Source organism: Solea senegalensis, linkage group LG11, assembly GCF_019176455.1.
Source record: "Solea senegalensis isolate Sse05_10M linkage group LG11, IFAPA_SoseM_1, whole genome shotgun sequence".
Taxonomy (NCBI): domain Eukaryota; kingdom Metazoa; phylum Chordata; class Actinopteri; order Pleuronectiformes; family Soleidae; genus Solea; species Solea senegalensis.
Window position 1 is genome coordinate 4,451,820 of NC_058031.1, and position 21,555 is coordinate 4,473,374.

The 21,555-nt window shown below is 42.2% G+C and overlaps 2 protein-coding genes across 3 annotated transcripts; one reads left to right on the plus strand and one right to left on the minus strand.

Moving 5' to 3' along the window:
• Nucleotides 1–395: 395 nt before the first annotated feature.
• aaas (achalasia, adrenocortical insufficiency, alacrimia) lies at nt 396–6,885 on the minus strand. 2 transcript variants are annotated; one of them, XM_044037275.1, is made up of 17 exons: nt 6,766–6,885; nt 6,410–6,552; nt 5,435–5,562; nt 5,109–5,164; nt 4,926–5,017; nt 4,729–4,775; nt 3,808–3,906; nt 3,529–3,672; nt 3,293–3,413; nt 3,077–3,201; nt 2,254–2,314; nt 2,074–2,164; nt 1,874–1,967; nt 1,653–1,720; nt 1,454–1,535; nt 1,261–1,345; nt 396–634 (listed from the first exon to the last, which is right to left on the minus strand). In XM_044037275.1, the coding sequence occupies exons 2-17, from the start codon at nt 6,518–6,520 to the stop codon at nt 479–481; spliced, it is 1,560 nt and encodes a 519-aa protein (XP_043893210.1). In that variant the 5' UTR covers nt 6,521–6,552; nt 6,766–6,885; the 3' UTR covers nt 396–478. The 2 variants fall into 2 exon arrangements, with proteins under 2 accessions (XP_043893210.1, XP_043893209.1); XM_044037274.1 differs by having other exon boundaries at nt 1,874–1,970.
• Nucleotides 6,886–7,693: 808 nt separating this feature from the next.
• map3k12 (mitogen-activated protein kinase kinase kinase 12) lies at nt 7,694–20,791 on the plus strand. Its single transcript, XM_044038187.1, has 14 exons — nt 7,694–7,923; nt 11,170–11,693; nt 13,670–13,853; nt 13,948–14,139; nt 14,248–14,406; nt 15,071–15,229; nt 15,341–15,449; nt 16,470–16,579; nt 16,775–16,891; nt 16,992–17,126; nt 17,603–18,323; nt 19,131–19,198; nt 19,339–19,636; nt 19,966–20,791. The coding sequence occupies exons 2-14, from the start codon at nt 11,231–11,233 to the stop codon at nt 20,119–20,121; spliced, it is 2,871 nt and encodes a 956-aa protein (XP_043894122.1). The 5' UTR covers nt 7,694–7,923; nt 11,170–11,230; the 3' UTR covers nt 20,122–20,791.
• Nucleotides 20,792–21,555: the final 764 nt, after the last annotated feature.

The window sequence follows — 21,555 nt, forward strand, 5'->3', positions numbered from 1 at the left end:
ACACCTTCAATAATTCTTCATTCTATATGCACCGGAAAAATTTTTATTAAAAAGACATCTACTATGAAAGAAGAAGGCCTGCAAACCTGTACCTGCAGCATTGATGTCACTCACAGCCTGTAGATTGATCCACTGCTGGATTACAGAAGAGACCTCCCAGGGTCAGGGCGGTAAGGGCTCAGGGAAACACTGAAAGAAACACAGAGACTACAAAGAGATGCTAACATGACCACAAAGACCATGTTTCATATTTTGAAACAAATCTACTCACTTACTGCAAATATGAGTGCAAATATTTAAGGCTCTGAACATAAACACATTGCATCATTATCTGACAATCACATCTTTTTGCTTCAAATGTTTGTTGTTGTTCTTTAAGTACCACACCAACAGAGTAGCAAGAATTTGTAGACATTTATTGACAATCCATGATTACAAAAGTAACTCAAGTGAGTGTGTGATGGAGAGTGACGGTTGGTCAAGAGAGTAACTCCGAAAACAGCGATTGACCAGCCAAGACAGAAGGCCCATCCTGTGGGCGTGGCAGCAATGGACTGCCACTCAGTCCAAAATGAGGGACTCCAGCACTCAGGAAGTAAAAAGGCACATGGGTAATTCTTCCAGTGGACCAGCACTGAGAACAGAGAGAGAAATATTACTGTGGGTGAGGCAGGAAACAGAGGTTCAATCCCAGATATTTTAAGACCTTTGTTGTTTCACTGTCATACAGGCCGAAATACAAAGTTATGATTGACAAACTATGGCTTCAAAGTATTCACTAAAATTTCACATTATTAGTATTGCAACAGTTAATGCTAAAGCTAATCGTGTTATCAATGCAACCAAGACAAACAGCACAATTAAGACAGAAATCTGTAATTCGACTGCTTCATTCTCAACAAACAGATAGATTTATGAGTAGTTTCACTTTGAAAGTACTTACGGTCCAATTACAATACATGTTTTTGTTTGTTTTCACAAATTTCTGTAGTTTGCTATTTTGCTTTCAAACACAAATAAACAACCAGAGACGACCTGGAACTGGACAAAGAACCTATTTTCAAGCAGTGTTGGTTCAGTCCTTAAATCCCCACCAGGTTGACCAGCTCAATCAGGTAAATGCACCAGAGTTCAATTTAACCGAGCCACATGGATTAGGTATGAAAAGTTAACGCTTTCTTGTTAAAGGTTAAAACCACACAATTTATTACATACAATTATAAGAGAAAACTAATAAGGGAAATTTAAGAAAACACTAACCACAGTGAGCAAAGCACCATGCTGAAAATTGGGGTGGAACTGCATCAGTCTCGGCTCAGCATCAGGCTCCCCTTGAACAAAACCACTACACACAGAAAAGAGATATATTTATTACATGCAATCAAATAATGTGCAGTTTTAATGAAGCTACAAAAATATGAAATGTACAATAACCCCTCGCAAATGTACACACCATGGCAAAAGTTCAAAAATGGGGCTGGTTCTTGTCTTGAACACTGCTATGATTGCAGGCCGGTCTGTTGACTGTGAATCGCCTGATAAAAACAGACAAAATAAGGACTGAGATGAGTTTTAAAAACCAACACTGCTCAAAACTCCAGGCAAACACTGATTGGGATCATTTAGGTGATCATAACAAATGCTATTAAAACCTTTAAGAAGCACAGCAAGCCTCTCTCCTCTCGGATCCCAGACCAAAGACTGGATCTCTCCACCGACACTGACAGAAAAATTAGACATACATGAATGACACGTAACTTACCAAAACAAATAAAAAAACAGATATTTATATCAACATATATTGCAATCATTTCCTTTTTAATAACCAGCAACCCACGGTGTAAAATTACTTGATTTAAGTTTAAGAGCTTACATGATGTCACCATCTGCTGTGGTAAAGGTTGTCTCTGATAGGTCAGCCACCACAGATGCTGCCTGTGGCCCTTTAGATGTGCTTGAAGGAATGCCTGCTGAATAATAATGATAACACAATTGAAGCTGTAAAATCAGTTACCAAAAAAAGAGGTGCGTGTTCTTGAGGATGCCTGCTAATTTAATACAAAGAATGAGAACCTGGTGTGTCAGTGAACGTCAGAGCGTATATGACCGTCTCCCCCTGCACGGTGAAGAGAAGTCGACTCCCATCTGGACTCCAACAGCCAGACTACCCATAACAAATACATAAGCTAAATGATCACTGTTATGTTAAAATATATTAAGACACAGAATTATTTGCTGGTGACAAGTCATCACCTGGCAGCGACCTTTCACACATGGCCATCGCTCGCAGGTCCACATCCTGGTCTCCCAAACCCTGGAGAAAGAAACTTTACTCATGTATTTGTATTTGTAAAAACTCCATCTACAGTCTTCTGAGATGTATTTTCCCCGAAAATGTGTCTTATGGGACTCGTTGCAAAACCACAAAAAAGTACTGCCACTTTCTTTAAAATTCCTAAAGATGAGTAAATAAAGTGTGGAAGCTGAATGAAAAGAAAACCAGACTTTGTGTACAGTATGTAGTTAAACCAAGTGGATGCAAACGTCACTTCTCTACACTGACCTTGTCAGGACCAGTAGTCCTCATGGAGACCAAAACCTGGTCCTAATAAGACAGAACCTCATTTATGAATAGCAGATTAAGTTTAGGGCTAAGATTTAAATTGTGGTTAGGTTAAGGCTAGGGTTAGGCATTAACTACTTATGGTTAAGATAACGCTATGTTTAGGCTGTCCAAATGAATAAAATTCAATGCAGAGTACTAAGACAAAAAGCTGCACTGTGTGTGTTCATTGGGGTGACAAAGTCAGAATAGATGCTTTACACACACTTGAAACTCCAAACAACCTTTAAAGACCAAACTACTAACCCCTCACATGTTCATAAATATGCATGAAAGCTGAGTTGGTCTCTATTATAAAACAAAAAGTGGCCATTATCCATACAGAGTATAAAGGATAAAATACTGAGCATATATTCTCTGTCAATCTTAACTTGAAATGTGCTAATGCAGCTTCACGAGGAAAGAGGGAATAAAATACAGTAGCTATAGAAAAAAAAAGATTCAGTTTCTTACCTGAACAGGGCAGACGGAGTAGAAGCCAGAACATGGCTGCCGTCAGGGGACCAGGACAGGAAGGTGACCCCGCCTCCTCCAACTCGCTGAAGTGGCACACAGCTTTCTGCAGCCACGTCCCAAATCTGAAACATACATGGATATTACAATACAACACACAGTCTAAGGCATTTTTGATTATGAACTTAATTGAAAGATGAAACGGTAGCTTTGTACCATTACTGCAGTGTCCACGGGTGAGGCTGACACAAGAAGAGACCCACTTGGAGACCAGGCAATGGAAGTGACTGGGGAGTGACCGGGATGAGATAAAACTTGAGCACAACCAGATGAAGGTCTGAATGGGCAAAAGGAAGTAGAACCATGAGTCAGCACAGAAAATGGCAGCTGTGCACAACTGTGATTCTTTAATACCACACTGTATACAGCACAATTCTCCACAATTTACATACCTGGTTGACAGTGAGCAAGGGTCCACATGCCAGACTAGTAAACAGTTTTGACAAGCGACAGCCAAAGCAGATGCACACAGCGGCTTCCACTGCACTGCTGCCACACTTCTCTGAAGACGGTGCTTAAGTGTAGGAGTTGTGGCACTGACAGAGAACAATAGAGGAAAAGTCAATGCCTGCAGTGCTATAACCAACATGTTTTTATGCAATAGTGTGTGTCAAAGTTCAAGGATAACTAAAAAATACAGCCTTCACAGCTCTTCAGAAAATAGTTGTCACCTTTTGGGGTTGTAGATCTTAATGGAGTCGTCCAGCAGGGCTAAAGCAAATTTATCTGCATGAGGATGCCAGGCAAAGGCTCTCACCACACAGTCAGACCTGGACATAGAGACAAAGGACAGAAAGGTTGTTGACTAATAACTCTGTATTGTTTGCATTTTGTCAGTTACTTCAGTTTCACAAATAACCACGTAAATAACCAGTAACCAGATAAACATTGTTCAAGAAAGAAAAAAGTATTGCCAAGATATTCAACTTAAAACACACAGTATGTCATTTCTGCAGTGAAACATTTCTTTCTCAATCAAAACATACAAAAAGACAGCAGCTTGGGATCATGAGCTAAGGCCTACTTCCTGATTAAAAGACACTGACCAATCAACTGCTGCTACCTCATTCTTTCTCCACTCGCTAGTAAAGAACATGACTAGACACCTCATTACAGCTTGTTTCTGCCTTGTTTTCATTTCAACAAGGCTTTCATTGTGAAATATATATATACATATATATATACACATATGTTAGGGCTGGCAATCGATTAAAAAAAATTAATAAATTATTTTCTGTAATTTATTGCGATTAATTAATTTTTTAAATTAAACACCAAAATTAACTCATTAACGCTGACAGCACTAATATATATACATATACATACGTATATATGTATACATATATATGTATATATATACATATATGTGTACAAACACACACATACACATAGTGGAACATTAGTCTCGTCATTTTCAGATATTTCAATGCAGAAATGTTACATATTATTGTCAATTGAGATCAAGCAAATTGTCACATTTCAGAATCTGAAACTGCCAAACACTTGATACGCTTTCATAAAAGGTATTTACTTGATTAAATGTGGGAAGGTATGCAATATGTTTTCTGTGCATCAGCAGCGTCTTCACTTACCAGTCCAGCACTTGCGAAAACTCGGCTATCATGTCCTCACTGCTCAACTAAGGTAAAAATGACAAACGCAATTCAATGCAACAAACACAACAAACAAACAATTATCAAGTGCGTTGCTCTCGTCGTTGTATCTAAAGACCAGATATTGTTGTGAGAAACACAGATAGTACTTACTGTGGCCAACAGATAGCACTTACTGTGAGATGAGGAAACAAGGAACCGTGAAGAGAGGAGACTGATCGCAGTAACGCCAGGGTGCAACCAGAACTCATTGACAGCCATTTAGGCACTGCAAGAAAGAAATATGCAGGAAGGTTATTGTATTAGCAGCATAGTGGATGATGTATATGAAAAAGTAAAGTTATCAGTGTCTCACATACCCTCTGTATATGAATTGGTAATTTCAGTCAGTAAACCTGTCAAACCACCATCCCTCCTGGTACAGAGAGAGAAGCTGCATGAATTACATTTGACTCTAACAGATTTGGGATTCATAATTTATATAGCAGCACAGTGTGGCATGATGTCTTGCAAGCATATCATCTTCTGTTTCTTCTTAGTTAATACACAGAAACAGATGAGGGATCAAACACCCTGCAGGTTATGGTCAAGGTTAGGGATTACACTTTGTTCATGCTGTTCAAATGAGTGTAACTCAAAGCTATGTCCTGAGGTATAGCTGCCTGTTTGTATGTGTTTGTCCTACCATGCTGCTGCACTCCTCATCCACAGTGTCTCAGAGTGATCCAGAAATGCTGCCTTGCTGCTGCTTTCCGTGCGACTGTGGAGCTTCAGAGACTCCCGGGGGAAATACAGACTCAGAGGACTGGACTCCTGCAGGAAACACAACAACGTGGGGATGACCTTATCTCCCTCAAAACAGAATGAATAAGCACATATACTCACACACTCAATGTTTGAAAATAGCACAAAATAACCAGCACTGTAATTTCCCATTCCCACATTCTCACAAGATGGTTGTGGTGCATGTCTCTTATAAAGCCTGTGCTCAATGAACCATTTAACAATTTAAGTGACATTTAAAGTGTTTGAACTGAATGTTCTTTTCAGATACCTGATCACCAATACCAGCATTCTATCAGCTCATTCCTTAGTGAGTGACAGTTCTTCAAGCAAAAATGCCTTGTTGATACCAGAGGTCAGAGGAGAATGGCCAGACTGGTTAGAAATAGGGCTGAATGATTTTTAATAAATGTCTATTTTGACTAAAATTGCAATATGAGAGGGAATGGCAATTCTTACATATACGTTCTCATATTCATTTGAATCACATACTTAAAACGATAACTGTGTGATATTATTGCAAATCTGTGAGAAACAAAGATGTTTTCTTCAGTATGTAGAATATGATATGTATAGGTCAGGACAATACTTTATCTATAATGGTCATCTGAGTGACACATTTTGGCTTAAACAAATTGCGCCTCCTGCTATTTGAAAATTGCAGTAGGCCATATTAATACAATATAGATGACTTGTTCAGCCCTGCAACAGTAATAACTCACTGCAACCCAGGTTTGCAGATTACCACATCTGACACTTTATTATGCGTCCCGTGTACCTAATTAATCGGCCAGTAGAGTACGTTGAGCCGCTAACACCTAGATTCTAATACACAGCCACGTTTATGGACACTCAGCACAGCAGTTGTGTAGCAGACCTGGTTTTGTCCGTCTTCGACGTTGGTTCCGGACAGCAGCTCGTTGTTGGACTCGCACAGCGTGCTCTGTCCGTAGGGCAGCGGCGGAGGGAAAAGCGCCAGAGAGCACATCTTAAACACGGAGAAAACTCCAACACTGGAGCCTGGAAACACATCATGGACCAGTCTGCTAAACACTCGTGTCATATTTACACACAACCAGCTGCATGTACTGTAGTGTTACACTCTGTTTACAACTGCTTAGCGAGCTAGCTAGCCACACTTATCCGGTTTAATGCTCGCTACCTCTAGTTAACCACTGTAATGTCACTGTAATGTCACTCATTTTCGTTGTTGTTAAAGCATTCACCACTTACGTTGCCTTGTAATGTGTCCTGTGAGCTGAGAAATATTTGGTTCTCCCAAACCAGTCAAAGATAACGCCACACTGTTGTGGCACTTTGAGTTACTAGCATCAAGCCTGTCCCGCCGTGTGAGCTACGGCAAGCCGGAGGGACAAACCGTTCGCGAATTTTAATGTGTGTGTGTATTAAACTTTATTGATAGTGTGTAACTTACAAAATCACAATAATAATGTTGTCCAAATTAGTAGTGTAGTGTTTACTAGTGTTTTATTATGATGCGAATGATATTGTGAACTAAAAATTTTATGAGCAGTTTAGACAAATCTATAACTTTTTAATCCACGTTTAATACATGATTTAAATGTATTTATATTATTATTGGAACTCAGGATTGTGCATCATGTAGATGCCTTTACTACCATCCTCTTCATATGCACCCCACGTTTAATTGCAAGTGATCTAGGGTAATTTTAAGTCAGCATTATTACTAAAAAAAATGAAATGAAAGGTTTAAAACTAAAGATAATACCACTCAGATCAGGAATCTTAAAAAATGTTTGCTCATCACTGGTGAATTAGAGACAATGATTACATATATATACGGAAATCTTGTTTTAATCATGAAAAAATTTTTTAATCAATTAATCGATTATCAAAATAGTTGTCGATTGATTTAGTAATCGATTTATTGTTTCAGCTATTCAGCTATGTGTGTATATATACATACTCTGTATGTTGTTGTTTTATAAGCACGTGCTTACTAAACTATGCTATAATAAGAAGGAGATAATTAATGTGCTGATGGAAAAGTGATAACCTATTTGTCTTTGTGTGTCCCTGTCTTTGGAGAGGTTGATGCCAGCGCCCCCACGCGGCGCTACTCGCATTTCCGTGACGTCAATTCAGCACTGGGAAAGAGACAGCCCCCACCCCCAAAACCCCAGCGCGCCTCACGTTGCATGGGTGCCCGGTTATTGATAAGACGAATTCGGCCGCTGGGATCCATCCCAGTAACGTGGAACTCGTGGATGAGAAGAACTCGACACACAGGAAGGCAACACGGAGGGAAGACGGAACAACGAATGTGTCATTATCACGGACAAACAGAGAGCAGAGTAGCCCACCCCTCACTTGACAACGCGGCATCATTATCACCATCCAGGCAGAAAGGTATGGGAATGTCACCGTGGCCACTTGCGTGGCGATTGAATGAGAAATGCGTGATCGCACAGGCAGGGACGATCAGGTGTGAAAAAGCCCCGTGATGCCGTTGCTTGGTGCGGTTGCATCCACGCCGCTCCACGCACTGCACCAATGGAGCGGTGCTGCCAAGAAACGAGTCACCGTCGACGGACGCTCGAGAAATCATACTTGTGCAGCGACAACATAAAAAAAGCCCACGTTATGAAACATATGTGCCGCTATTATTAGGTACATGTGAATGCGCTGCGGCAGTTTTCACTTGGCGTGGACCATGTAGTGGGGCTCGCAATTCATGCACGTCGCCTGAGATGCTGCTGAGTGTCATCATCACCATCATCATCATCACATCCTCGGTTATTTAAAGATTGATCTTCCTGAGTGTGTGCATGTGTGTGCATGTGTGTGTGTGTGTGTGCATTTGTGTGCGCGCGCGCTGCCTCCACGCACAGGCCCGGTGGTTGTTTATTGCCCGTTTTTTCACGCTCTACTTTCGCTGTTCTCGTGCAACGGTGCGGCAGATATAACACAACTGAGCTGGTGTCAGATATGTGTGTGAAGTGGGAACATGTGTGCTCTCTCGCTCTCTCTCTATACCACCATCATCTCCCCCCTCTCTCTCCCCCACCCACCCACTTTCTGCCTATATACCTACACATCCATAACAATGTGGTTATGCAATTCATCACATTCTTCCAAGCAGCCTCTGCTCTCCGCTTAATTCTGATTCTGTCAGTCACTGATGCTCAGCTGAAGAACAGGTGACAGTCTGGATTTTACAAACACCTCTGCTTCATTCATCCATCCATCCATTCATTCATTCATTCATAAAGACAATCTGAAAAACTCTATGTGATGGCTCTACCGGGTTGGCTGTTTTTTTTCCATTCATAGACACTGAGCTATGCATGATTCAGACAACATTTTTTTCCTGTACTTGTGGAAATGGAGCAGCTGAGTGGTTAAAGTGGAGAACTGTCTGAAAGCCCAACTCACAGCAGGACTCCACTGTCGTGGTGTTCTTAGAAAGACCAAAAAGAGACACCACGGCGATGTTCACATCACTCGCTTGATCACTCGATTAATCTTGATTCAATGCTGATTTCAATCTAGGTCAGATTTGACAGTTCACATGAGTGCTGTCCTCCTTTGTTTGTTTGGTTGAACTCTATAGCTTCACCCAAAATGTAATGTTGCATTATAAGTTTTTATGAGATAGGATTTGTTCTGAAAGTTACTTCACACTCCTTTGTTGTAAATCTGAAATTCCATAAGGTAAATAAACTAAGACTGGTCAGCAGAGAGACTTTCTATTAGTCAGATCTTGTATAAGTCTCTATAAGTTTTTCTTTAATCCACCACAGTAAAAGACAACGTCGAGCTGACAGCAGCAGTTTTAGGAAGCGTCACTAAGAGGTCACTGAACCCAGAGTGGGAGTGGTCTGAGGAAGATATGATAAGGTGATCCTTTATCAGTCCCACAGTGAGGACATTTACAACAGAACTCAAACCACTTCCACTTGAAGATGGTCACTTGTGACTGAAAGGTGAAATGGCGCAGAGAGGAGTTCAGCTGCAGAGAGAAACCTTCTCTTGTTCCATCTGTTTGGAGCCACTGGAGGATCCGGTGACTCTGTGGACACCACTTCTGTATGAACAGTATTAAAAACCACTGGGACACACAGGATGACAAGAGGAGCTACAGCTGCCCTCAGTGTAGAGAGGCCTTCATGCCGAGGCCTAAACTGAAGAAAGAATTAGCAGAATTAGTGGAGGAGCTGAAGATGTGCTCTGTGATGTCTGCACTGGCAGGAAACGGAAAGCTCTCAAGTTCTGTATTTGGTATTTTACTGTGAGGAAAGCCTCCAGCTTCATAATCAATCACATCCATTAAAGAAACACAAGCTGATGGAGCCCTCTAAGAACCTCCAGGAGAACATCTGCCCTTGTCACGATGACCACAACACAGTCTCAGCTGCAGCAGAAAGGGGAAGCAGAAGCAGAGAGCGCTGGATCTGAGTCGAAAAGAAATCCAGCTGAGAGTCCAGGACAGATACAAAGGTGTGAAGGTGCTTCAACAGGAGAGGAAGACTCTCGCTCTCTCTGCTGATAAAGCAGTGGAAGACATTCACAAGATCTTCACTGAGATGATGCATCTCTGCAAAAAAGAAGCGCTGATGTGAAGCAGCAGATCAGATCCCAGCAGGAAACTGAAGTGAGTCGAACAGAGACATTGAGAAGACGTGTCAGCAAGAGCTCACTGAGCTGAAGAGGAGAGAAGCTGAACTGAAGCAGCTCTCACTCACTCACACCCGATCACAGCTGGTTTCTGTCAGCGCTGAGTCCATCTAGACACTCGTCCTGCATCAAGGTCCATCCTCTGAGACACTTTGAGGACGTGACAGCGGCTGTGGCAAAGCTCAGAGCTCTACTGCAGGACATCCTGACCGAGACGTGGACAAATGACACTAGATGTCTCAGATGTTAAAGTCTTCAGAGTAAGAGTTTATCTGGATCACAGGGCAGGTCTTCTGTCCTTCTACAGATTGATGTGAAACAAAGTGATTGTTTGCTCTTTTTTCTTCCTAAATGATAAAAAACAAAACAATAACAAAGTTTCTTTCATTCCCTGATTATCAGTAATGATGGTGATGGCTTGGTGGCGACAAAAACAGCCACAGACGACAGTTGTCTGTTCTGCCAGTGTGAACAGGAGGAGCAACTCCAGCAAATAAATGTTTTTTTTTTAAAATAAAAAAATAAATACATAAATAAATAAATGTGCACACGGACAACTGAGAGTTATTCTAAGAATTAAAATGTGATTTGTTGAGGAAAATAAAAGTATTGAAACTAGATTTTGTCACAAGGATCCTCCACGGTGGAACAACATGGAACCTTCCACAGTTTTCACACAGTATTAGAATTAAATGATCAAAACCAGTAACAAGAAGTAAACCTTGGGCTTTTGACACCACTCAGAAATCAAAGTCACATCAACATTAAAACGTTTTACAGCCTCATAATGTGAACTGAGTCTAACTGTAAATGTATGGCATTCATTTCAGCACTGGATAGCTCCTTGAGTGAAATGGAGCTGTTCTGTGCTGAAATGAGTCGAGACTTGTTTTTATTTTGAAAACAAAGCACACACTGTGATGAAATAGGGTCATAATGACGATTGCAAATCATTCTAATGCACTTGTTCTCCTGCAGGTTTACTTATCATCTCTCCATCCTTCATCCACCCTAACCTGCCGTGTTGGGGAAACCCCTGATGAGTGGGACCTGTATCCATGAGCCCCGTGCCCCTTCCCCCTCCCTGTCAGGCTTCAGCACCCCCATCTCAGAGCCCCCCTATCGAAGACTGGATGGAGACACTCCCGCCTGCACCCCGGAAACGGACCTGACCCCCACACAGTGTGTCCTCCGTAACGTGCTGTCCATCGACACTGGCGGACCGGGGGCGCCTGGTGGAAGCAGCCCCACCCCCAGTGATGGACCCTCAGCCCACTTTGACAACAGCGTGCTAAAACTGCATGAACATGAGGTCTGCCAGTGTGGCGGTGGGGCCGAGGCAGGGCACAGTCCAGAGGCTGGTGCCGTCCGCAGCCAGTCGGAGAACATCCGGCTGCAGTCGGGAAGTGGAGGGTTTTTGGAAGGACTCTTTGGCTGCCTAAAACCAGTCTGGACCATGATTGGAAAAGCCTACTCCACTGAACACAAGCATAGCCAAGAAGGTAAGTGAACAGAAAATGTACAGTCCTTTTAAATATTTCAGAACCAAGCAAAGTCAGACTAGTCTTTGACATCCTTCATAACCATGGCAATGCATCATAAAAAGTGGAAATCAGAGCTTGGGGATTAAGTGATAAAAGAAATAGTCGCATCCTTTACTCAAATAAAACAACCAGTGCAACTATCTAAATATACCTGACAACAAATATACGCTAAGTCCTTTGACTGTTGGTGATGTATCAGTGCAGAGGTAACATTTGTAGCTGTTTGAGCTCTAGATACTTTACGTTAACGCTGGGAGAATACACTTTTGTCACAATTATTAGTTGTTTTGCATTTCTGATTTATCGCAATTTGATAATATCGATAATAAAGATTTATTTTCCCCCCTTAATCCAAAGTTTAATGATACTTTTCTTGAGAGAATAACTCCAGTTGCATGTCAGTCAGTCTGACATTTTTTTAAGCTTTTCACTGAGCTAGTGTTCTAAGAAAATAAATATGAATTGCTGACCCAGATTGAATAGAGCCTCTGAAAACAGGGCACGGCACAAATGTGAGCCTTCAAAACAACATGTTTCAAAAGAAAGTTTCTCAAAGTTTTCTCTGGAGGGAGCATGGCCGCAGTGGAGAATGAATGTTCTCTAAAGTTTGCGTTTGTGTAAGAATATTACATGTTTTAACATATTTTGGCATTGAACAGTTGAAAGCCTTGGGCCGTTTTGATGGTAGAACCATTAATTGTCATGCGTTTGCTAGAGTCTTGGTTCTCAAACTGTCGCACAGTATGTGTACCACCAGTGGTACTTGAGCTTCCTCTGGTGGTACTCGGAGGAAAATCAGAAATACTGGTCTGCTGTATTATACCAGGGTATGTGATGGGAGTGGAGCTGAGGAATTTTGACCAGAGTGTGCAGAAAATGAAACAAATAACAAACATGATTTTATCTCATTCCCAGTGTGTGAAGTGTATGTGAGGAAGAAGAGGATGATGACAAAAGACCTTGCTCGCTATTTACGCTGTATTTCAACATTGGCGATAATGGTGTTATACTTTGAGAGCTCAATATTTTCTCAGGTGGTACTTGGTATAAAAAAACCACTGTGCTAGAGCTTATACGCATTTCAGAAGTAACAAGGGTCCACAGCAGCACAAAACAATGAAAACTATGAGACCTGTGATTTGTGAACTTGGGCTATACACATAAAGTTGTTGGCGACTTGGTTGATGACACACAACCTCAAAACATGGTATTTTTTTAGGTAGGCCATGCATTTTCATTGTTAAATTACATGCAAAAAGTTTCTACAGAAAATTGCAGTGAAAAGTAAAAAAAAAAACAAATAATCACCTTGGAATGGAACCATCCATGTCCAAATATCTCAAATTGCACTTACGTACAACATTTGAGTAAACATGTCCTCTGAGATCACGGCTCCATCAGTTCAGGGACAGTTAGTTGTTTTTTTTCTTTACAGCTGCTCATGAGGAAGCATCATGTCAATTTGCCTCCACTGCAGCTCTCCAGAGATTTCAACACTTCAGTGGCCCACATGAAGAATTGATTTGCCTGCCTCTTTTATTCTGTCCTGCTCGTCTCTCTCTTTGGCGACCATGCTCTTGCAGTCACTCAGGCAGTGTCACTCTGACATGTGACGAGCAGAAAGAAGTGAACGTTGTTGTTGTTTTTCCTTCACTTCTGTTCTCGTATCCCTGGATAAAAATATATGATGACGCACGCAATAAGATGTCAATATGCAATTTGTTTGAACACGGCAGGAGCTTTGTGTTGTGCTGTTGTGCGCTGACAGCCTAACATTTGCTCAGCAGGGACACTGACTGCTCCCTGTCCAAACTGGCAAGAGTACATATTGACATTTAGAGACTTCAGAGTGTGTGATGGATATAAATGAAGTAATTACTCCAAAAAAGGAGCCGCTACTAACATCAGCATCATGTTTGTTGGTCTGCATTTAGAGTCCTGGGAGGTTCCTTTTGAGGAAATCTCCGACCTACAGTGGGTGGGCAGCGGGGCGCAGGGGGCCGTCTTCCTCGGAAAGTTCCACGGAGAAGATGTGGCTGTGAAGAAGGTTCGGGACATCAAAGAGACAGAGATCAAACACCTCCGCAAACTCAAGCACCCCAACATCATAACTTTCAAGTAAGGAAACTTGATCCAACAGGTTCATGCATCAACATCCCAAATTTATTATATGCATAACTCACCTGTGCCAAATGACCTGTCTTGCCTCTAGGGGCGTGTGCACCCAGGCTCCTTGTTATTGTATCTTGATGGAATATTGTGCCCAAGGCCAACTGTATGAGGTGCTGAGGGCAGGTCGTAAAATCACCCCTTCCCTCCTGGTCGACTGGTCCATGGGCATCGCAGGTGGCATGAACTACCTTCATCTCCATAAAATCATCCACAGAGACCTCAAGTCCCCAAAGTAAGTCGATGCCGCTATCCCCCGAAGAGAGATACAACCTGGTAATACACATGAAGTCTACTGTAGATTGTTTCCACATCAAAATTCACTGTAATCTCATGTTTGCAGCATGCTAATTACACACGATGACCTCGTAAAGATCTCTGACTTTGGCACCTCAAAGGAACTCAGTGACAAGAGCACCAAGATGTCCTTTGCCGGCACCGTAGCCTGGATGGCTCCTGAAGTGATTCGGAATGAGCCAGTGTCAGAGAAAGTGGACATCTGGTAAGTATGTTGACACCAACACTGGCCACTTTATTAGGTACACCAGTTCAACTTCTTGTTAATGCAACTATCGAAGCATAGGCTAATAGACTTTGTTAAGACGACCTGCTGAAGTTCTAACTGAAAAGGCGATTTAAACGACTTCTGAATGTGGCATGATCATTATTGCCAGACCTGCTGGTCTGAACATTTTATGAACTGCTAATCTACTGGGATTTTCAAGCACAACCTCTTCTAGAGTTTAAAAAAGAAAAAATATTCAGTGAGCAATGTTGTTGATGCCAGAGGATAGAGGAGAATGGCCAAAGACATTGGCAATACAACAGTAACTAAAGAAAAACCCAAAAAATAAACCAGTAGGATGCCAAAATGAACTTTTCTTTTCTTAGTCTTTTTAAACACTTCAGAGAAATATGGAAAAACAGCACAAGAGAAAAGTAAGACCACAATGCACACTTTCAGAGGTATATATACTGTAATACCTAAAGAAGTGTCCACTGAGTGTTTTTCAAGCTTACAAACACATTTGAATTTGACTGAGTGTTGTGTTTTAGCAATCGTTGACAGTTTGATGATTGTTTGCGATCCCCGGTGTTAATGAATCAAACTGTCTTTTTCGCTAAAGACATCTTAAACTCGATCTTGCATTGCTTAATAAATGAAGGTCCTTTGGAGTGGTGCTGTGGGAGATGCTCACCGGAGAGATCCCTTACAAAGATGTGGACTCATCTGCCATCATCTGGGGTGTGGGAAATAACAGTCTTCAACTGCCCATACCCGAGAGCTGCCCCGATGGCTTCAAGATCCTCCTCAGACAGTGCTGGTGAGCAAACGTCTGGAATGAAATAGACAGTTGGACTGAAAGAAAAAGGGAAAATAATGAGCACAGCTCATCTGTGGTTATTGATCTTGGATCATGTTTTTTTTTTCGCAGGAACTGTAAGCCAAGGAATCGGCCGTCTTTCCGACAGATCCTTCTCCATCTGGATATAGCGTCAGCTGACGTCCTGTCCACTCCACAGGAGACGTACTTCAAGTCTCAGGTATGCTTAGTTCCATCTTAATATGTGACAATGCACCAGATTAGAAAAAAACAACAACAAATATACAGTCATACGCAAATTCACACACACACACACACCCATGCATGATTGTACAATAAACAGACATAATTAACCCTTAGAAAACAAAGCATTTTGGCTGCTTTTTCCCTTTACTATGTGAAAACATACAGTATATACAGAGGTTGTGCAATATAGAGTGTCTTATATTCTTTTTTCAGCACAGCCTAGGCTATCTGATTAAAATAAATTTCACCAACTATATAAATGTTTAAAATGGGAGTGGCTTTGTGAAATTTGGAAATACGTCACAGTTCAAATTTCACTCAGAACATTTTGTGACTTCTGCACAATTATTGCTACTTTAAATCACTACTAAAAATGCGATATAAAACGATATAATCATAACTCAATAACACAAGACAAAACCCCCCACATTTTTTTAAAGCCTGAATATGTGACCTATAAACACACACCCCCAGGATGTCCATATAAGGAGTTGTGCATTATTCCCACTGCAAATGACCATGGGTGCACCTGTGGCGCAGATCCCTGCCGCTTGGGCACGAAGGGTTAATAGAAGAGTCAGTTTGAAGGTCAGCTCTGCAGACAGACAGACTGCACTGTAAAAAATATGACTGTACATTCACTTTTCCAGCAAATTATTATGTGTATTACAGTAAAGTCTTAGGCCACTATTAAATGAGTTGTTTCAGCAATGCTACAATGACAATGTCAGTATAATTATGTCTCAATCACTTCATTGGAACACATGCAGGCATGTCATTAGCTTCACTTTAGCGTTATGTTTCCTGTATAAATACTATATTTTACTGTATAAATCCCACCGGAGGGGGTTTCCTGTAGTAGACACACCTGCATATTTACATTCCACAATAAAACAGGAAAAATATGCCATGGTGTTGTAAATGATCCCAGTTAAAGCCTGTGAAGTCCTGGAAAACATTTACTGTGGTTCATATATAAATGTGCTGTCATCAGGCTGAATGGAGAGAGGAGGTGAAGCAGCACTTTGAGAAGATCAAATCTGAGGGAACTTGTCTCCACCGACTCGATGAGGAACTGATCAACCGACGCAGGGAGGAGCTCAGGTGTGCACTTTTTATCCATAGAACCTCCGTTTCATGTTAGTTCTGGGTACAAATTGAGGCCTTTCCCTCTGTCATGTTTCTCAATGTCACTTTTTTTGTCCGTCGTCATGGATTAATCAAGTGTACTGTGTGCACGTCTGCTGTGGAGGATTTTTGATTATCCCACAGTGACATTAGAGGCCTCTTTTGTCGCAGGCACGCACTGGACATCCGTGAGCACTATGAGAGGAAACTGGAGAGGGCCAACAACCTTTACATGGAGCTGAGCGCTGTCATGCTGCAGCTGGAGCTCAAAGAGAAAGAGCTGCAGAGGTATAAATAAATCCATGAACGCAGGGTTTGGGTAAAATGTTGACACTCTTACACAAAAAATGAATAAGTCACGCTCGCATTCACACTTTGCGGTGTTTAGGAGGGAGCAGTCTTTGGATAAGAAGTATCCGGGCTTGTTCAAGCACCACAGTTCCAGACAGAGCAGCTCCTCCAACTCCATGGACAAACTCATCAAGAAGAGAAACGTCCCACAGAAACTGCCTTCAGGAAAGAGGTGTGACAGCTTATTCCACTGTTTGTTTGTTTGTTTTTGTTTGTTTCTAAAATAGATAAATGAATATACATATATAGGCTTTTTGGTGACGACGTTACAGTACGAACAATATGGTAGAACTAGAGGGAAGTAACATTATGCTAATACTATTTTTATTTTATTCACAATTGCAGGATGATAACTTGTTAATGACACGGACAAAGGGGTTGGGACCTAATGGATGATAAAAATGAATGTTATCCACAAACATTTTCACTTGATAGTAATTCTTATTCCATTCTATCACCCAGATTTTATTTTGGAAATAACGTGGTATCACTCTAACATTATCTCCTTATTGCCAAGCAGGAAATTGCATTAGATATGAAGGCATTACCATAAAATGTTTACCGTGCTGTTACCATGGTGTCACTGCACTGTGATGTGAACTGGCTTGTGGATTATAGATGTGGACTAACCCCCTCCTGCTCTTTCAGGCCAGACATCCTCAAGTCTGAGGTAATCATTCCAAAAATGGACTCCTCTGTAATGCAAGTCACCATCCCAGCCTGCCCCAACAGAAGCTCCACTTCTCCCAACCGGTCTCGGAGGGTAAAGACCCGTCATCGCAAGCCTGGGAAGGGCAGCAGTGGGGATCTGGCCGGACTTAAGGCGAATCAGTCCTCCCCTAACAGGGACTCAACTGCCCAGGCTAACTACTCCACCACTAACACCTCTAAGCAGCTCCTGGAGCCGTCTGCTGCTCTGCGGAGCCTCAGCCACGAGCAGCAGCAGAGGCAGCTCTCCTCCTCCAGCCCTGACCTCATCTGTACCACACTGGAGGCAGAGGCCCAGGGGAAAGGAGAGTCCACGGTCGGTGGGCTGGAGAGAGGGGGGAGCCTGAGTGCCTCTGCGGGGTTAGGCGGGTCAGAGGCCGGTGCGGCCGGCATCGATGACTTCACAGAAACTCCTCCACGCAGCGACACTCCCAGCGAGGACGCTGCGTCGTTCCCCTTCTCAAGCAGCCCAGACTCGCCATGTGGGAGGGGGGCGGCGGCAGGACGCGGATCTCTGGGATCCCCACGCCTCGGTGATGGAGAGGACAAAGATGAAGGAGCTGGTGCTGTGAGGTTGCCCCGGGGGGCATCAGGGGGAGTTGGAACTCAGCACCTTACACCTTCAGCCATTCTGTACAGGGCAGCTATCACACGCAAACAGGTACAGTGCTGTATTTCTAAATAGAGGTGGAAGGCCTGACCTATTATTAATTTTTGCATTTTTAAGTTTATTTAAGTTAATTTAAGTCAACTGTAACTGTATTTCTTTTATACAAAATTTTAATGGACAAAGTTTAAGAATATGCAGACTGGAGAAATGTGTGTGTATTATTTGTTATTATTCAACTGTTAAATTTAATGAGATGGAGAGAGGGAAAAAGAAAAAAGAATACTGCATCATTTCAAGATCAGCATTGGTTTAACAAAAACTGGTCAGTGTCCAATCTTCAAAATGTAGGACGTAACATTTAAATATAAACAAATGTCTGTTACATTCAAACCACTGAACCAATGAGTTCACACAGCGCTGATACAGCCTTTCAGAACCCTCTCTGTTTGTTAGTACAGCAGTGTTTAGATCGCGTGTTGCCCGGCAACACTGCACACAGGAAGTGACGTGTTTTAAGTCAAGACAGACTGCAGCAACAGCGACACCGTGCTGGTAAAGCGAGACGCCTGCAAACAGGTTGGAGTTTGACTGAAAGCACGAAAAAGTTTCCCAAGTGAATTCTGCTGTTCAGCAGGTTAACAGGATAAATGCCTCTTGTCCCCACCCGCCCCTGCACTGCTGCTGTATACACACAAATGCTCCCTCAGTCAGGTCTGATAGTTTTGCTTGACAGCGCCCATTTTCAGATGAAGGATGTTAGCAAACAAATGACCTCATGTCTGCGCATGGAGACCAAACAGAGGTAGAATAATCGCATCAGTTATGCACCGCAGCTTCCTTGTTTTTCTCTGATTACAGAGGCGTGGAGTATCGTCAGAAGAAGAGGAGGGTGAAGTTGACAGTGAGGTTGAGTTACCAAGGAGACGGTGAGTAACCTCACGTCCGTCACCAAAGGAAAACTTACTCACAGATCTAAAATTATTTCCAACTTGCATCGCTCGCCCATGTCTCCAGTTCTGTGCATTTAAAGGAAAACGTGCGATCATTCGATTTTTAATCTCTCCAGGCGTCCGACCAGCATCACCAAGTGCCAGTCTGTGTCAACGTTCAGCTCAGAGAACCTGTCAGTGTCAGACGGCGAGGAGGGCCACACGACAGACCACTCTCACAGTGGCACTCCTGACGTGGTCAGCACCAACACTGACGACAGGCTGGACGATCGCAGCGACGACCTCCTCTCTCAGGGGTCGGAGATCCCGGCGGACAACACGGATCCCACGCAGGCCTCCGACGGCCTGTCGGAGAGAGATGGAGCCATGGGCCCGACCAAAGCTCAGCAGGGCGAAGGACAGAATCCTAATGAGGTAAATCAGTCAGTCATCTTCCTACACTGGTGTCTGACAACACCAGGACACCAGGTATTTAAAAAAAAAACTTGTACTTGGAAGAAATACTGTTCTACTGCAGATACCAGGGTATGTGATGGGAGTGGAGCTGAGGAATTATGACTGGAGTGCATAGAATAATAAACTAATAACAAAGGAATAATTATAATTAGTCACCTTATTCATCTCATTTCACTATGGAAAGGATGATGAGAGAGCAAATGATCTTATTGGGAATAAATCTGCCTTTTAGGCCTCTTAGTCCATCATTGGTCATCTCACCTGATCATCCTGCTCTCTGTGTTTAGAGCCGGGCCCTGTGCGACGACTCTGACTGCGACAGCGCTGAGCTTGACCAGTCAGGTAGTGGAGAGCCCAGTCGTCCCCCCAGTGCTGGAGCCTGGGCACCGCCATCACAGTCCTATCAGGGGTCTCCACAGGTGCCACATACAGGACCACCATAGCTCGATCGATCACTGGCCACGAGCAAAGACCTCAAGCTAAACCCTACAGCGAACAATCACCACAGACGTAACACAGAGCTGTCAGTGCAGTACATTACTGTTGTTATGAGGGAATCACACCCACCACACCACTCAGACTATGACAAGTGGACTTATGGTGTCTCATAAGGCTGACAAACCTGCACCAGACGACATAGGACATTTGTCATAACCTGGCATTCAATATTTTTGGCAGCTTTAACATCAGATAAATACCATTTAAGTTCAATAGGCAGAAATAGTTACCCAGGTGTAACCTTAGCCACTGCTCCAGTTCAGCAAAAACTCTTTCACAGACGCACGCACAAGAAGATACCAACACTCGTTGTCCTTTAAACACTCTAACCCTCACTCTCGGAGCGTCCCGCACGACACTCCACTCCACTAATGCATCAAATACTAATGAATAATAATGTAAATATTCATTACATACCACATGAGAAATATCTAACTTTATTTTATTTGTAAGATAAAAACAAAACAAATGTAAGACTAAACGATATGCAGCCCTGTGAACAAATGCATGACTACATGTTTATAATTTATGGTTTGAATGTGTCGGTTTTATATTTTGTGAAAGTTTACACTTTTTTAAAATCCTGAAAGTATTACTTGAGTTATTTTTGAGTTATTGTTAATAATAAATGTCAGCACTTAAGTAAGAAAAAAAAAAAGATGAAAAAATAGAAAGAAATAAAGAAAAAAAAAGTCAAAATGGAATGAAAACCTCACCAGGACATGAATCATGATGCGTAATTAGGGTTCTTGATAGGTGATATGATATTTTTTTTACCCTCCGACAACTGAGTTCCACATATACATGAGACACGATGAGGTTTTTATTAAGCCTATCCATTTTAAGAACACGACGGGAGACCTAAAATGTACCGCTACCATTTTATACACACTCAGGTGCCAGTTTTGTTAACCACGGGTGTCTGATACAACAGTAGTGCAATAAAGTATTCATTCACAATGGCTATAATCTTTTAATTTTTACTAAAATTGCTACTGGTTCAACTGCATGGTCATTTTAGAAAACCTATGCTGTTAAGCTGTGTTGCATTGCAAATTATTCACTCTACTGTTGAAAATAAACGTTTCAGAGATGCAGACATGGATGATTCTGCATCGATCGTAGCCACGTAACAATGTCTGCCGATTTTCCAGGTGCTACATGCCTGGGGTGGAACATTTTCATTTAATTTATAAAGACATGTTTAATTCATCGTTAAGTGGAAGTGAATCGAGAGCTGTCAGAATAAAGCAACACAACAGCAGCCTCTAAAATGGCCACGCGGTCACAGACATGCCTCCAGAATAAGTTTAAAACCGGGCACTACACCGTCTATTCACATACGATTTATCGCAGCACTGTTGTAATGGACCGTTTGC